The sequence below is a fragment of the Protomyctophum bolini genome (genome assembly GCF_963924005.1).
Source record: "Protomyctophum bolini genome assembly, contig: SCAFFOLD_379, whole genome shotgun sequence".
Classification (NCBI taxonomy): domain Eukaryota; kingdom Metazoa; phylum Chordata; class Actinopteri; order Myctophiformes; family Myctophidae; genus Protomyctophum; species Protomyctophum bolini.
This window is the reverse complement of record NW_027665472.1, coordinates 9,779-27,441: the sequence shown is the minus strand read 5'-3', so window position 1 is coordinate 27,441 and position 17,663 is coordinate 9,779. Positions and strand designations below refer to the sequence as shown.

At 42.3% G+C, this 17,663-nt stretch overlaps 1 protein-coding gene across 1 annotated transcript in view; it reads left to right on the top strand.

The window, feature by feature from the left end:
- LOC308312269 (genetic suppressor element 1-like) overlaps window positions 1-12,926 on the top strand; it is a gene marked incomplete at its 5' end in the record, with an annotated part of 45,911 nt that extends 32,985 nt beyond the window's left edge. The window contains 6 exon segments of the mRNA XM_080794644.1: window positions 1,293-1,572; window positions 2,776-2,889; window positions 4,087-4,467; window positions 6,592-6,912; window positions 7,238-7,341; window positions 8,207-12,926. Coding sequence (XP_080650770.1) covers window positions 1,293-1,572; window positions 2,776-2,889; window positions 4,087-4,467; window positions 6,592-6,912; window positions 7,238-7,341; window positions 8,207-8,350 — 1,344 coding nt within the window. The 3' untranslated portion in view covers window positions 8,351-12,926.
- Window positions 12,927-17,663: the final 4,737 nt, after the last annotated feature.

Below are 17,663 nucleotides of genomic sequence, written 5' to 3'. Positions count from 1 at the left end.
CAGGGTCCCTTTTTATAAACAACCAATATATGTGGTTTAGTGGACAGAGTCAAACAAGGAACTACAGTATAAGAATAATTCATCTGACAGGCAACCAACAGGTGAGAGGCTGGCTTCCTATTCCTAAGAATATAGATGATTTGCGGCACATTTTCACAATTTTTCAAAAAATGGCAATCTACAAGTTCATAGTGCGGCACTCAGTGCCCCCTTATGAGCTTGTAGATCTGCTATTTTCCAACAGCTAAAGGATAACATAATGCTTAAAACTCCAAAAGGAGTTCTCGCCCAAAAAGGGTTTAGAAACGACGGCTATGGCAGTCTCCGGCAACCGGAAATGGATCAGTGCTCGATGCATAAACCTGCTTGCCGTTGCAGCCGTTCCTATCGGCAGAACCTACACTTACACGTAGTGTCTACAACGCCATGTCATAACCATGTTTATTGAAATTAGCTCTCATACATTTTCACCTCTCTTATGCTGTGTAATGTGTTGACAAGCGCATGTAAGAATTAAGCAATATCGGCAAGTTAGCTGATGCGCAACGGGATGTTAAAAAAAAAACAAGTGTTTATGTTTGACACATGCTGCATAGACGCGTCACCATGGGAACCAAAACTGGAGGGGAACCCGTCGCCGACTGTTTGTTTAATGATTTTGACTGCTACGGTGACAGCGTCATAGTCGCCGTACTTCTGCCTAGTGGAGACGTCCTGAAAACCGCCGCTGCTTAAAGTCCCTAATGACTCCTTGTGGTTCCCTATGAAGCTGGAAAACACGTGCACGCACACACACATACACACACACACACACACACACACACATCAATAAGCTTTGGGCTTATCAAGCCTGTTATCGAGCATAGCGATAAACAATCAAGACAAGAGGCGATAAAGAAATAAGTTTAATCACCTGGCACAAACATGTCAGTCTAAAAGTGTATTGATACCTGCCAACCAGCGCTGCCAGGGTAAACAACATTACGCTTTTAAAGTGACGGTACACATATTAACCAGTTAACAGTTTCTTCAATGTTTTTTTCCAAAAGTAAATAGGTTAATTGCCGTCTGTTAGAAAAGTACTGGTTCTGTTCGGAATTTATTGTCTTCTTCCGTCTTACCACAAAATAACAGGAAATGCTCGATTGTGGGCTCGATAAGAACCCGGCTCGTTAAGCGTGATTGATAAGGTGCTCGTCATCAATAAAACATGAACAAGCTATATCCCTAAGAAAGACTCCGTATAGTGACGTGACGCCTCCCTTTCCCCCTCCCTCGCTCTGTCCCCGTAGAAAGTGGACTTCCTGGGAGTGTTGGGCCTGACCACGGTGGGACGGCGCGACCAGCTCGTGCAGCAGAAGAGGCGCAAACGGAGGCGCATGCTCCGGGAGCGCAGCCCCTCCCCGCCCGCCCCGCCGCACGCCAAGCGCACCCCTCCTCCTCCGCCCCCCGCCCCGCTCAGCACGCGCTTCACCCCGGAGGAGATGGACCGGGACGGGCCCGAGCTGGAGGACAAGAAACGCTTCCTCACCATGTTCAGCCTGTCCCACGTCACTGTGCAGCAGAGGAGAGGTAAGAAGGGCAGATTCACGCAGAGTCCGTTTGATTCAAACTGTTGCCCGAATGCAATGATTTCACATTGGCCTTGATTCCTTCCGCAACCCGAATAAACTTAATTCAGTAGTATTCAGTGCTTTCACATTGCTTCCATCCTTATCTGAGTACACTTCAAACGGTCATGACAGTTTTCTGTGCTAATACGTTTAAAAGAGTCAAAGACATGAACTCTCTTAACAAGCAAACGAAAGGCTTGGAAATCCGATGAGGCTGTGTGTGTGTGTGTGTGTCCATTATCTATTTTATCCCCTTTATTCTGACCTTGTTTATGGTGAGAAAGCCTACTTGTTGTATTTCACACAAGTAGCCTACTCAATTGGGGTTAATGAATCCCATTTTGGCGAACTGAAAGAGCTCTCGCACTGTGCACTAAACACTCAAACACCAACTGTATACACTTGATGCAGATCTAATATGTAGGCCATCACATTCAAAATGGCGCCGGTAGGCGTGACGGCCTACCGTGACGCCAGACTTGCATTCCCTATTGCCATCAATTTCCCAAACGCCATGACTCCGTCCTCTCCAGCGTTTAGCTCCCTCCGAGGCCTACTAGGTAGTCGTATCCCAGTTCAGCTCACCGCCACCGCTGAACTCTCTGTCTTGTCTAACATGCTCCACTTTCTCATTAGCATGTGGATTCTGCCCTGAAGGAGTTTCATGTAGGGTCACACAACAGTCATGTGTGAACCTCCAGTCACACTTTATTATACATGACATACATTACAAAGCCAGCGAATGCATAATGCATTACCCCTTTTTCTAGTGTTCTACTTTGTTCATTGCGGTTCTGTACGCACACACACGCACGCAGTAGACACGCATACACACGACACTGGGAGTGGTGGTAGCGGTAGGCTTACAGTGATCCTAGTGTAGTCCCTTGATTCACTGGGCGATGCACAGTGAATCAGCCTACCCACACTGTTGGGAGGAGGACCTCAACGTCACACACACACACACACACACACACACACACACACACACACACACACACACGCACACACACCCATTGCACAAACACCTTCCGTGTCTAAGCAGAGGTAAGCACAGTCGGTGCTTATGAAATGGTGGATTAGCTACAGACGGATGGGGACAAGCAAAGGCTACAGAGATTTTGCAAGTGATGTTTGTTTTCCGTCTGTCTCGCTCTCACAGATAATGAAAGGGTGGTGGAGCTGCTTCAAGCTATCAAAGAAAAGAGTGTAACGTTGGATACCATCAGACACGCCCCCCATCCGCAGTGTAAGAGCCCTCTAGCACACAACTCTGGTAAGAGACCTAACCTGTGCTTCATCAGTGTTTAGTACGTTTCTGTCCAAACGTTAAGTCAATCTCCAAAAGCGGGGCTCTTTTTTCCAGCTACTAATGTGAATATATAATATTCTGACAAGGGCACAACAATATTACATCAACATATTTTTAAATGGCTGTTCCACTGCAACATTATCCAACGTACACTAACTAGTCAATTAGCCCTTCGCTAAACCCCACACCAAAAAGCTCAACCCAATGCCAATCCATATAGTTTAGCAACCGTTTCTATGCAGGACAAGCTTTCGTCACCTCATAGCTGTCAGTGTTATTTTGCATGGACTGTGTTGTTGAACACACACAGCTTAACGTCGGGAAAGTTACACGACTGACCCGCCCAGGTGATGGCAATAATACTAATGACCGCAGTCTTACCGTGCAACATGACAAATCCTGTCGGGCGGTCGTTAAAGTTGATGTTGCATTCTGTTTCTCCCTCTGTCATTTCCTCGTATTTCTAGTTTATTTAAATAATGTCATGCACATTTGTCCAGTGCATAGCCTACTGCAGGCCTGGTTGACTAGATTTAGAAGACATTTGTCCAGTGCATATAGCCTACTGCAGGCCTGGTTGACTAGATTTGGAAGACATTTGTCCAGTGCATAGCCTACTGCAAGCCTGGTTGACTAGATTTAGAAGACATTTTGATGCTCTTGGTTCTGAAATGACCGATTATTTATATGGAGAAATCCAGTTATTTAACATGCATCTCAATGGGGGAGAAGGACAGCTTGACCTGTCTCCTCGCTGCTAACGTGCCTATTGGACAAGGACAGGTTGGGGAGGGATTTAGCAAAGGGCTAATAGAGGGTATGCGCATGCTTAAAGTGAATGGCACATCGAGTGGCAAAGCAACATGCAAAGTGAGTTTAACATTGTTAAACGTTGTTTAATGCAATCAAATAGGACTTTTCTGTTTGGATGTATGGACTGTCAAGGCCAGAAAGTAGTTTTTTGCCACTCAGTAGGCGTTCCTGCATAACTTCCTGGTTTGATGATGATGTCACGTGCATACCCTCTATTCTGCTCCTGTTATACAGTAGCATTTGATACATTTTCCTTCACCACCAGCATGTCATCAACTCGCTTCGAAACGGGTGGATAAAACACGACTACAACTATGTCGTAATGTGCATCTCCATTTGTGTCCACAGACCCTGCCACCGAGCAGCCTGCCAGCGAATCGGAAGAACACCCCAGTGCCAGACCACACAGCCCCTCCTGGCATCGGCCGGCGTCCCCCAACGGCCACACGAAACCCCTCATGGACACACTGAGACCAAAGGAACCCCCTGCTCCGAGCGTCCACCCCGACAAGGCCCGGGGGCCGCCCGGCGAGGGGCCCACGTCAAAGAGGAGCTCCATCCTGCTGAACAGCCTGCGGCCCGCCCCGCATCCCCTGCAGCCCAAAGAGGGCCACGGCCTCCTGAACGGACGCACCAAGCCCTGGGACAGCTTCACGCCGGAGGAGTTCGCCCAGCAGTTCCACGAGTCTGTGCTTCAGTCCACTCAGAAGGCCCTGCAGAAACACAAAGGTAGAGCATATGACCTACACTTATTATTTCTTATTATTCCATCAATGCATTTGTTCAATTAATCGTTATTTATTATTATGTATTATTATGGATGGAAAACAGTCCACATTTCTATGCCATACCCGTATATAGCCGTTCTTAGTGCAGCACTCATTGTGTCTATGATGGCAGTACTATGATCGTATGGATTACATCAACGATCTCCATATATAGGCATAAAATAAACACAGACGCATTGACAGATACAGAGTTAGACACACAGACATAGTAGATGTGGTGAATGTATTTATTGGTAGATGGACTACATCTGATGAACCACTTTGGTACAGGTTTGGGTCGTATAGTTACTAGAGACCAGCGGGTGGCAGATTTAGCCACGGTTGTCAATTCAATAATATTATAAATTAATATTGGATAAACCGTGGGTGAAATAAATGAATGGCATCTATCTATATGCTTATAGCTTTTAAAACGCACAAAATCACGACGTGCTTGCATTAGTAGTATTTTAATATTACATAAATTTCCATGATCTGGCACAAATTAGTTACTATGAATTACTAATTCATAGTAACTAATTGTACTAATTAGTAATAGTACTAACTATGAAGTTGGGTCCTCCTTGCAAAACAACAACAACAACACAGTAGTCTCCTACAGGCAGCTACACTAAAGCTGCTAACAGGCAGCTAGTGAGTCTGAGAGAAACTTAAAACTAAGTAAAACAGAAGGGAGGAATATAAGTTTGGCGTGGGACTGGGAGTGATGACGGCTGGATATGCGGTGTGAAAATGCATTGCAATGTGAGAACGTGGACGGCTATTTACCATGGAAATGGATATATACAACCACTACATAACATTGGTGAACTGTCCAGAGCGGTGAGTGACATTGTTTGTACGTATAATTAGCCGATCCACAAGCTCACAGTGCGTCGCAGAGACGCCTTGTGAACTTGTAGATTGTATTATTACAAAACATACACTAAACAACTTCAGTCCTACATTTCTTTATTTTAACTCAAGTAAAACAACATGTACTTAAGTGTCCCACCTAAGTGACACCTAAGTGTCCACTCAACTGTCATTGACAGGTAACCTAGTGGGGGAGTGGTTAGTGGGTGGGGGAGTGATTATGCAAGACATTAGGGGTGTGGACAAGCATCTATTGTCACACCCATTCCAGAGGTGCTAAATTCTGATGAATCTTTGCAGGCCAAATTAACTACTTTGCATCTGTATCCGTTATCTGTTTCAACAAGTTTTAGATGGTCATATCTCCTTAAATTATTGTCCAATTTCATTGAATGATACATCATATGAAAGCTTACATTCTGTACTTTAATAATCTGTAATAATCTGTAATCTGTAAAAATCGAGTTGAGGACCAAAGTGCTGGCCTGTGTCACATATTGTATACGCTTCCCTGCGCAGCGTATTGCGGGTGGTGCAGATTAATACATTGGATTCATTAATAATTGCGGTCGGATAACGGACGGATTATAATTATGCACACGCGTATTCATCCCTGGTCTCTAATAGTTACCTTGCCATGATGTAACTCCAAACGTGGACTTCTTCTACAAGCTTTAGCTATTGAGAAATAGCAGATCTAGAAGCTTGAGTGCCGCGCTACGAGCTTGTAGATCTGCTGTTTTTGAAAAATGTGGCGTAAATCTTTGAATATATATATATTCTTTCAGAGTGAACGTTTTTAACTCAAATCTTTGCTTCTGGGAGGTCCCTGGAACTAATTTTTTTCAGATGGGGGTCCGCAGCCAAATACAGATAATTCCGGTGGTCCTTGACATGAACAAGGTTGAGCAACACTGACATAGAAACATAGGTTTTTCAGAAAACAGATTTTTAGAATCACCCATTCTGGACGGGAACCCGTTTGGTGTTTTTAACTAAGCATTATTTAGCTATTGAAAAATAGCAGATCTACAAGCTTGTAGGTCTGCTATTTGTTTTAAATCGTGAAAATGTGGCACAAATCTTTGAATATATATTCTTTCAGAAGACTTTTTATTTATTTTGACGTCAGGCCTAAATGGGTTAAGTAAAACAATAAGGTGAGCACCTTTTCCACCCATTTTCACCTCCTCGTCCTCGTCCTCTCCAGGGGGAGTATCGGAGCCGTCCCACCACCACCTCCAGGACTCCTCGTCGGTTCACTACAACATTCCAGAGCTGCTGCAGAGCGCCGCTCCTCCTCGGCCGTCCCTGTCCCACACCACCCACCCCATGCACCTCCACCCCCAGCACAACGGGCAGCACTTCCCCCCCGCCGCACCCCCGCCCCACCCGGGGATGAGGGACGACATGTCTGGGCCGGAGGAGGAGGACGAGGAGGAGGACGAGGAGGAGGAGGAGGAGGAGGCTCCTACGCCCAAATGGCAGGGGATTGAATCTATATTCGAAGCCTATCAGGAATACATCGAAGGTATGCTTATTGCTTGCTGCATCAACAATGTATACATAAATGACAACCTTTTTTTTTCTCCTTTTTTTCTGCCAATGTTCATCCTAATGAAGTGCTTAAAAATAACACTTGTTGTGAATGTAATGTAAGCTGATCGGTTGTAGCATTCTCCAAACACCAGAGGGTGCTGCTCGTCACAATGTATCCTTTCCTCTGCAAACCAACATCTGCCACCCTAGAGTAGTAGACTAGTATGCCTCTAGTGTGCGCCTGCTCGGAGTGTGTCAAGTGGAACTAATTGTCCGTCTCTTCTCTTTTCCGTAATTTCCTCCGTGGTGTTTCACAGAGCAAAGTGTGGAGCGTCACGTTTTGCAGAGCCAGTGTCGGCGGCTGGAGGCCCAGAACTACAGCCTCAGCCTGACGGCGGAGCAGCTGTCTCACAGCATGGGGGTAAGTCACCCTATCCTCTTCAACAGCTTTTGTTGCGTTCGTTTATGTGCTAAAAGAGTGATTTTGAGAGCTGTTTCCGCGTTACAATGGAAGTCAATGAGCCCCTATTTTTACTTCCTAATAAACAACACAACGGAGAGAAATAATTATATAATACGAGTGACTGGGAATCACCATAACGCGCTGTCGTTCTTCTGACTGGGAATCACCATAACGCGCTGTCATTCTTCAGTGACTGGGAATCACCATAACGCGCTGTCATTCTTCAGTGACTGGGAATCACCATAACGCGCTGTCATTCTTCAGTGACTGGGAATCACCATAACGCGCTGTCATTCTTCAGTGACTGGGAATCACCATAACGCGCTGTCATTCTTCAGTGACTGGGAATCACCATAACGCGCTGTCATTCTTCAGTGACTGGGAATCACCATAACGCGCTGTCATTCTTCAGTGACTGGGAATCACCATAACGCGCTGTCATTCTTCAGTGACTGGGAATCACCATAACGCGCTGTCATTCTTCAGTGACTGGGAATCACCATAACGCGCTGTCGTTCTTCTGACTGGGAATCACCATAACGCGCTGTCATTCTTCCACGACCACACAATACGGGATTAAGTGCGTTCCGTATCGGGACAGGTCTTTTAGTTGCCAAATGCAGTACGATCCCGTATTTTACGGGACGGTTGGGAACTCTACATCAGCATGTCTTCTATAGAAGTGTGTCCTGCACAGAAACTTCCAGACACCCTAATGATCAGCCTATTGAGCCTATATGTGGCATGCGCTTGGACCGCTTGGCCAGCGGGCGCCCCGCTCTAGTGTATTCTAAATGGCTCTGGTTCTCTGTCCCGCGTCTAGGAGCTGATGTCCCAGCGCCAGAAGCTGGCCGTGGAGAGGGAGAAGCAGCAGGCGGAGCTGGAGCACTTCAGGAAGTGCCTGACACTGCCACAGACACACTGGCCCAGAGCCGGGGGCCACTACAAGGGCTACCCTCCCAGGTGACCCCCCCGCTGACCCTCGTATCGGGCCCTGGCCAGCCCCACTTTCAGACTGCCAGAGTTTATTTTTTATGGCCTGGTCCAACGTGACTCCACGGACGGCTGGATGGGTGGATGAATGAATGAATATGAATGCATGCATGGACGTGTGGATGGATGCATGAGGAGCAGGACCACACATTGAAGGACAGACAGTTTTATTTTTTATTATTATTTTTTTGGCCAGCCAGGGATGGTGCCACGAGCCACTAGTGTCTGCCAACCCTACCAACCGTGGGATCAAGGAGAGTACTGGACAAGGGGTACCTGATGATCAATATTAATTATTCACCACACACGCACGCACGCACGCACGCACGCACGCACACACACACACACACACACACACACACACACACACACACACACACGTGTTCTCTACTCCAGTCCTTGCTTCTCTCAGGTTCAGTCCCTGCATCAGTCACGGCTCACGCAGACAATCCTGCCAACTGGGGAGCGACTTCCCCCTGGGGGGGACGGGATGGAAAAGCCCAACACGCGCCGCGTCACCAAACAAATGCCCACACCTCTCTCTGGCCAATGAGACTGATGTTACCATGGCAGCCACGCAAGGTCTTTGAACTGGAAATGCACTTAATGAAGAGAAGCTGAAGAACTACCTGGTGGTACTGTGTTACAACGAAGAACTGTTGGAATTAGGGAAGGACGGAGGAAAAATGCACATTTTGGAAAGAATAAAGGAAATGTTTTATTTCAAAATAAAATCAAAATTGAGAATAAGAATTTTAAAAAGGTGCTTCAGCCTTGTATTGTATATAATATGAAGACTAAAAAAGAATTTTGTATGTTTTTATTACTTTAATCATTGTTCTTTTAAAAGAGAGAAAGAAAAAAAAAGCCTGCCATTTTTTATATGTTAACGCTTTTCGGGGGTGGGAAAAGAAAGCCTTGCTTTTAGTGTTTGTAGCCTACTGCTGCTGGCCAGAACAGCTCTTCTCCAGGGTGTGTTACAGAGAGAGAGAGACTAAACTACATGATACTCTCTCTACACTTATCTAGGGATGGAGCTCGTTACTTTTTATTGATAACGATCACCTTATCGTCTCGAGGGTTCTTATTGAGCCCACTATCGAGACTGGAGGCGATACATTCTGAACAGAACCAGTATCTTTTACTAGGGCCTTCAAATACCTTTTTACTAATACAATAATATTCATTAAAGAAACTGTTAACTGGTTAGTATGTGTACCGTTACTTTAAAAACGTATTTTTGTTTACCCGGACAGCGCTGGTGGGCAGGTATCAATACACTTTTAGGCCGACATGTTTGTGCCAGCATGGATGATTCCATTTATTCCTTGATCGCCTCTTGTCTTTATTGTTTAAACATGACGTCATGGGCCGCTATGCTCAATAACAGGCTTGATAAGCCCAAAGCTTATTGATAACGGGTACTCGATAAGCTTGTTATCAGATTATTTTTCCGGGTATCGGTTATCGAGCTCCATCCCTACACTTCTCTCCCCTCCTCCAACACTCTGTTCAAATGAGGTCCAGCGACGGCTCCTTCTGGCCTCCGAGCTCAGCCAAGCTTTCCTCAGAGGTCCTGCCCCGCCCCCTGGCCCTCTCACGTCACCTTCTACTCCTCAGCACTGTGCTTTCTCTGTCCGGTTTGCTCCCCAAGTAAAGACGCGTCGGACCGCTTCTGGTTCAGTCATAGTTCCTGTGGTTTAGTCATCTCACGTTTCCAGACCGTTGCCCTTTGCAATTTTCAAATGCTGTTCCATCATACAGTCTGGAGCAACGGAAGCTCTGATCATGAGTAAAATATAAAGCGGAAGTGAAGCCTCCTCCCCACTTCCGTTTTGTCTTTACAGTCACGCAAATGTATCCTAATATGAATCAAAATCATCTAAGCATATAGCTTGCTGCTCAGCAGAAATGGAAATAAGAAAAATAGAATGTAAACATAATTTTAAGATATATTTTCTTGAATGGAAATGGCAGCTTCCCTACTCTGATTTTGGGAGGTGTAGTTCCAGACTATCATTCAGAGATTGTGGAATAGTTGTCTGGCTAAGAGAGACTAGTGGTTTACTAGTGAGGCCATGTATCACACTTGCACCCGGTCGCACTAGTGTTATGTCTGATGTATACTTTGTTGAACATTGTGTCTCTCACACACATACACACACACACACACACATCGGAAAAAGCACATCTTACCAGCTCTGATCTTGTACATCTCCCTTTTCAAGCGAGTATAAATCAGTCCTTAGCCTATGACGTTCCTCAACATAGATTCATTGAGACGGAGTTCAGGAACAATATACGGTTGAATCCCCACTTACATTGTAAAATCCTGAGTGTTTTGAATTCTGAGTGTACAAATGTAACCAAATGGATTTGATTACATTTATATGCTCGCAGAGTTAATTAAATACTGAAGGTTTGACTGTGTAATGCATAGGAAGAGTGTAAAACAGTAGCCAGCTAAATATGGCTGAAACTTGACCTCGCACTCTTCAACATTACATTGCAGCAGACCCAGAAATCACCAATATTATTTGCTAATTAATATGCCTTATACACACAAGATACTAGCCCTCTGCAGCAGCCATAAAATATAGTGCCAAACGATATGTCATATAAGAACATTTCTAATGATTTGTTTTAAATCTAGCCACAACCTCTGAACCATAATGGCCAACTCATCCGGTTGTATGATTTTTGACCCGGTTTCCTTTGGTGTCAAATTTGTGGAAACCTGTATTATTTGTCCTCTACACTACAGGACCCTCCTATCCAAAGGCATCGAGAGGGTTCTAGTTTGCCAATACTAAATGATATGAGCTAAATGAGATGCTCACAATAGTCCCAAGGTGTGTGTCTACGATATGTAAAAGCTCAATCAATCTTCACATTGCTGACTACCAAGCCACTGTATTGGCCCCTCGCTAGTCTTTCAGTTGTCCTTTTTTTGTCTATCCCCCTCAGCCACCAAAGGCTCATTTCTAATTTGCTGTATACGACTGTGTCAAAAACCTGATCTGCAAAGCTCACAATGTGTTGCGTGTGGATCTATTTATGGCGAGCAAGTAACACCACAGAGTATTTAAACTAGAAAAGTCTCAATTTTGAAAGATTGCAAAGTGTGGTTGCCGCAGTCGCTTACATATTGACACTGTGATTGGGAATATACGCTCTTTTCACTAATTTGACTCGACAGTGTTTTCTCCAGTATTTGGTCTTATGAATGTTGGACTGGGGTATGAAAAAAGGATGACATGTGAGGGAAATGCATTTAAGAATGTATTTGGGTTTAATTTTTTAACTTGAAGCTTTTATTTCATTGTGTATGTGTGTGCCCCTAATTCCTTAAACAAATGACACAATGCTGCAACTGCACCTTCCATCCATTGTATACACAAGTGTCTGCAAATTTGAATGGAATACATCAACAAGAAGTAGCTTCTCCATCTGAACATCTTCACGAACCACCACTTTTCCTGTAACACAGCATTGTGCTGCGTGTATTCCTTTATCACAATTGATGGTCATGGGCTCTTTCATACAACGTGCACATATCAAGTCAGAAGCAGGCGTGTAAAACTAGGAGCTATTACATGCAGAGTGGATGAAAACTGAGACATGCTTTTAATTGCACAGGTTTCAGAACTTCAGCCTAATCATATAACATAAGTTAACTAAAATTATATTCTATAAATGAGGACCGGCCCTAAAGTGTACTACGATGCCATGCATTTGAGCCATTTCAGACTATCAGGCGGATACCAAGTATCCATTCATAAACATTGCTAAGAGGGTATCAGTTAGCTAAGGTTGTGGCTCTCAAAGTGGGGTCCGAGCGTTCCAGGGAGTCCCCCAGGTAAGAATTACTGGCAAGTCTTGAGAGTGCACAAATGGAGCCACCTGTAAACTCAGAGTTATGGGGGTCTGTGGCCTATAATGCATAGTAAACGGGGTCCTTGAAATGAAAAAAAAAAAAAAAGTTGAGAATCACTGAGCCTTTAAGGAGCATTTACGTTAGGAGGTTTGCTGCCAATGGGCGAGGGAGGGAAGTTCAGTACAGTAAGACACACAGGGCTCTGTTTTTGTCCATGCTAAACTAAACGCCTAAACTATTTTGCCTTTTTTGTTGTTGCTATAGTTAGGGTATTTTTGAATAGTTCAATTTAACTATTCAATAGTTTGAATAGTTAAAACAGCCAATCTACAAGCTCACAACAGGTTGATGTAGATTGGCTATTTTAACTATTCAAAAATGTTTTTCAAAATGGCAAAAAAATGTCGAAGTAGTTTAGGGATAAGGGGTTTAGCATGGACAGAAATAGATCCCCCAGTCGCCCAGACACCCTACCCTTTGTCTCCAACCCACGCACGCCTACGCAATAGCCTCCCCCCCCCCCCCCCCCTACTCAGTGGAGGATGTCTAGATGCTGTGAAATACTGTTTTTAAAATGTACTTGTTTGAATTCATTGTAATGTAATATATTCTTTGTTGAATGTAGTAATTAGGTATTTATGAATATATGGCTGTGATTTCAGACAAAAAAGAATAAAATATTTGAAAAATGTAAAATGTCTACTTTTTATATCACTATAGCACTATATTTCTAAAACTATGAAACATTTCAAAGATTCCTTTTCAGGCAAACATGTCCACCGTAAGATGAACCTAAGTAGGCTAGAATGGGGTTGGTAGGTTTAAGTATGTAGGACTAGTAGCATGCCAAAGTTTGTGCTATTGCCATAGAGAATGCATTGGGCGATTAAGTTAAAAATTTCCGCAATTTCCGCAATTCCGCAATTTGAGGATTTGAAAAAAATGGGGAAAAAAATCCGCAATTTCCACAATTTCCGCAATTACCATTTCTGCAATTTCCGCAATTTCCCATTTTTTGAAATTTTGAAAAAAAAAGTTATCCTCGTTTCTCATCATTTTGGACCATGGGCTATAGCCCATATCATACGGCATACTATAGCGCGCCGTTTTTCATCATTTTTGAGGATTTGAAAAAAATGACGAAATTACAAAAACGATGGGTTATAGCCCATGTTTTTTGAAATTTTGAAAAAAAAAGTTAGCCTCGTTTCTCATCATTTTGGACCGTGGGCTATAGCCCATATCGTACGGCATACTATGGCACGCCGTTTTTCATCATTTTTGAGGATTTGAAAAAAATGAAAAATGAAAAAAACAGTGGGTTATAGCCCATGTTTTTTGAAATTTTGGAAAAAAAAGTTAGCCTCGTTTCTCATCATTTTGGACCGTGGGCTATAGCCCATATCGTACGGCATACTATGGCACGCCGTTTTTCATCATTTTTGAGGATTTGAAAAAAATGAAAAATGAAAAAAACGGTGGGTTATAGCCCATGTTTTTTGAAATTTTGAAAAAAAAAGTTAGCCTCGTTTCTCATCATTTTGGACCGTGGGCTATAGCCCATATCGTACGGCATACTATGGCACGCCGTTTTTCATAATTTTTGAGGATTTGAAAAAAATGAAAAATGAAAAAAACGGTGGGTTATAGCCCATGTTTTTTGAAATTTTGAAAAAAAAAGTTAGCCTCGTTTCTCATCATTTTGGACCGTGGGCTATAGCCCATATCGTACGGCATACTATGGCACGCCGTTTTTCATCATTTTTGAGGATTTGAAAAAAATGAAAAATGAAAAAAACGGTGGGTTATAGCCCATGTTTTTTGAAATTTTGAAAAAAAAAGTTAGCCTCGTTTGTCATCATTTTGGACCGTGGGCTATAGCCCATATCGTACGGCATACTATGGCACGCCGTTCTTCATCATTTTTGAGGATTTGAAAAAAATGAAAAAAGAAAAAAACGGTGGGTTATAGCCCATGTTTTTTGAAATTTTGAAAAAAAAAGTTAGCCTCGTTTCTCATCATTTTGGACCGTGGGCTATAGCCCATATCGTACGGCATACTATGGCACGCCGTTTTTCATCATTTTTGAGGATTTGAAAAAAATGAAAAATGAAAAAAACGGTGGGTTATAGCCCATGTTTTTTGAAATTTTGAAAAAAAAAGTTAGCCTCGTTTCTCATCATTTTGGACCGTGGGCTATAGCCCATATCGTACGGCATACTATGGCACGCCGTTTTTCATCATTTTTGAGGATTTGAAAAAAATGCAAAATGAAAAAAACGGTGGGTTATAGCCCATGTTTTTTGAAATTTTGAAAAAAAAAGTTAGCCTCGTTTCTCATCATTTTGGACCGTGGGCTATAGCCCATATCGTACGGCATACTATGGCACGCCGTTTTTCATCATTTTTGAGGATTTGAAAAAAATGCAAAATGAAAAAAACGGTGGGTTATAGCCCATGTTTTTTGAAATTTTGAAAAAGAAAGTTAGCCTCGTTTCTCATTCTTTTGGACCGTGGGCTATAGCCCATATCGTACGGCATACTATGGCACGCCGTTTTTCATCATTTTTGAGGATTTGAAAAAAATGAAAAATGAAAAAAACGGTGGGTTATAGCCCATGTTTTTTGAAATTTTGAAAAAAAAAGTTAGCCTCGTTTCTCATCATTTTGGACCGTGGGCTATAGCCCATATCGTACGGCATACTATGGCACGCCGTTTTTCATCATTTTTGAGGATTTGAAAAAAATGAAAAATGAAAAAAAACGGTGGGTTATAGCCCATGTTTTTTGAAATTTTGAAAAAAAAAGTTAGCCTCGTTTCTCATCATTTTGGACCGTGGGCTATAGCCCATATCGTACGGCATACTATGGCACGCCGTTTTTCATCATTTTTGAGGATTTGAAAAAAATGAAAAATGAAAAAAAACGGTGGGTTATAGCCCATGTTTTTTGAAATTTTGAAAAAAAACAGTTAGCCTCGTTTCTCATCATTTTGGACCGTGGGCTATAGCCCATATCGTACGGCATACTATGGCACGCCGTTTTTCATCATTTTTGAGGATTTGAAAAAAATGAAAAATGAAAAAAACGGTGGGTTATAGCCCATGTTTTTTGAAATTTTGAAAAAAAAAGTTAGCCTCGTTTCTCATCATTTTGGACCGTGGGCTATAGCCCATATCGTACGGCATACTATGGCACGCCGTTTTTCATCATTTTTGAGGATTTGAAAAAAATGAAAAATGAAAAAAACGGTGGGTTATAGCCCATGTTTTTTGAAATTTTGAAAAAAAAAGTTAGCCTCGTTTCTCATCATTTTGGACCGTGGGCTATAGCCCATATCGTACGGCATACTATGGCACGCCGTTTTTCATCATTTTTGAGGATTTGAAAAAAATGAAAAATGAAAAAAACGGTGGGTTATAGCCCATGTTTTTTGAAATTTTGAAAAAAAAAGTTAGCCTCGTTTCTCATCATTTTGGACCGTGGGCTATAGCCCATATCGTACGGCATACTATGGCACGCCGTTTTTCATCATTTTTGAGGATTTGAAAAAAATGCAAAATGAAAAAAACGGTGGGTTATAGCCCATGTTTTTTGAAATTTTGAAAAAAAAAGTTAGCCTCGTTTCTCATTATTTTGGACCGTGGGCTATAGCCCATATCGTACGGCATACTATGGCACGCCGTTTTTCATCATTTTTGAGGATTTGAAAAAAATGAAAAATGAAAAAAACGGTGGGTTATAGCCCATGTTTTTTGAAATTTTGAAAAAAAAAGTTAGCCTCGTTTCTCATCATTTTGGACCGTGGGCTATAGCCCATATCGTACGGCATACTATGGCACGCCGTTTTTCATCATTTTTGAGGATTTAAAAAAAATGAAAAATGAAAAAAAACGGTGGGTTATAGCCCATGTTTTTTGAAATTTTGAAAAAAAACAGTTAGCCTCGTTTCTCATCATTTTGGACCGTGGGCTATAGCCCATATCGTACGGCATACTATGGCACGCCGTTTTTCATCATTTTTGAGGATTTGAAAAAAATGAAAAATGAAAAAAACGGTGGGTTATAGCCCATGTTTTTTGAAATTTTGGAAAAAAAAGTTAGCCTCGTTTCTCATCATTTTGGACCGTGGGCTATAGCCCATATCGTACGGCATACTATGGCACGCCGTTTTTCATCATTTTTGAGGATTTGAAAAAAATGAAAAATGAAAAAAACGGTGGGTTATAGCCCATGTTTTTTGAAATTTTGAAAAAAAAAGTTTGCCTCGTTTCTCATCATTTTGGACCGTGGGCTATAGCCCATATCGTACGGCATACTATGGCACGCCGTTTTTCATCATTTTTGAGGATTTGAAAAAAATGAAAAATGAAAAAAACGGTGGGTTATAGCCCATGTTTTTTGAAATTTTGAAAAAAAAAGTTAGCCTCGTTTCTCATCATTTTGGACCGTGGGCTATAGCCCATATCGTACGGCATACTATGGCACGCCGTTTTTCATCATTTTTGAGGATTTGAAAAAAATGAAAAATGAAAAAAACGGTGGGTTATAGCCCATGTTTTTTGAAATTTTGAAAAAAAAAGTTAGCCTCGTTTCTCATCATTTTGGACCGTGGGCTATAGCCCATATCGTACGGCATACTATGGCACGCCGTTTTTCATCATTTTTGAGGATTTGAAAAAAATGAAAAATGAAAAAAACGGTGGGTTATAGCCCATGTTTTTTGAAATTTTGAAAAAAAAAGTTAGCCTCGTTTCTCATCATTTTGGACCGTGGGCTATAGCCCATATCGTACGGCATACTATGGCACGCCGTTTTTCATCATTTTTGAGGATTTGAAAAAAATGAAAAATGAAAAAAACGGTGGGTTATAGCCCATGTTTTTTGAAATTTTGAAAAAAAAAGTTAGCCTCGTTTCTCATCATTTTGGACCGTGGGCTATAGCCCATATCGTACGGCATACTATGGCACGCCGTTTTTCATCATTTTTGAGGATTTGAAAAAAATGAAAAATGAAAAAAACGGTGGGTTATAGCCCATGTTTTTTGAAATTTTGAAAAAAAAAGTTAGCCTCGTTTCTCATCATTTTGGACCGTGGGCTATAGCCCATATCGTACGGCATACTATGGCACGCCGTTTTTCATCATTTTTGAGGATTTAAAAAAAATGAAAAATGAAAAAAACGGTGGGTTATAGCCCATGTTTTTTGAAATTTTGAAAAAAAAAGTTAGCCTCGTTTCTCATCATTTTGGACCGTGGGCTATAGCCCATATCGTACGGCATACTATGGCACGCCGTTTTTCATCATTTTTGAGGATTTGAAAAAAATGAAAAATGAAAAAAACGGTGGGTTATAGCCCATGTTTTTTGAAATTTTGAAAAAAAAAGTTAGCCTCGTTTCTCATCATT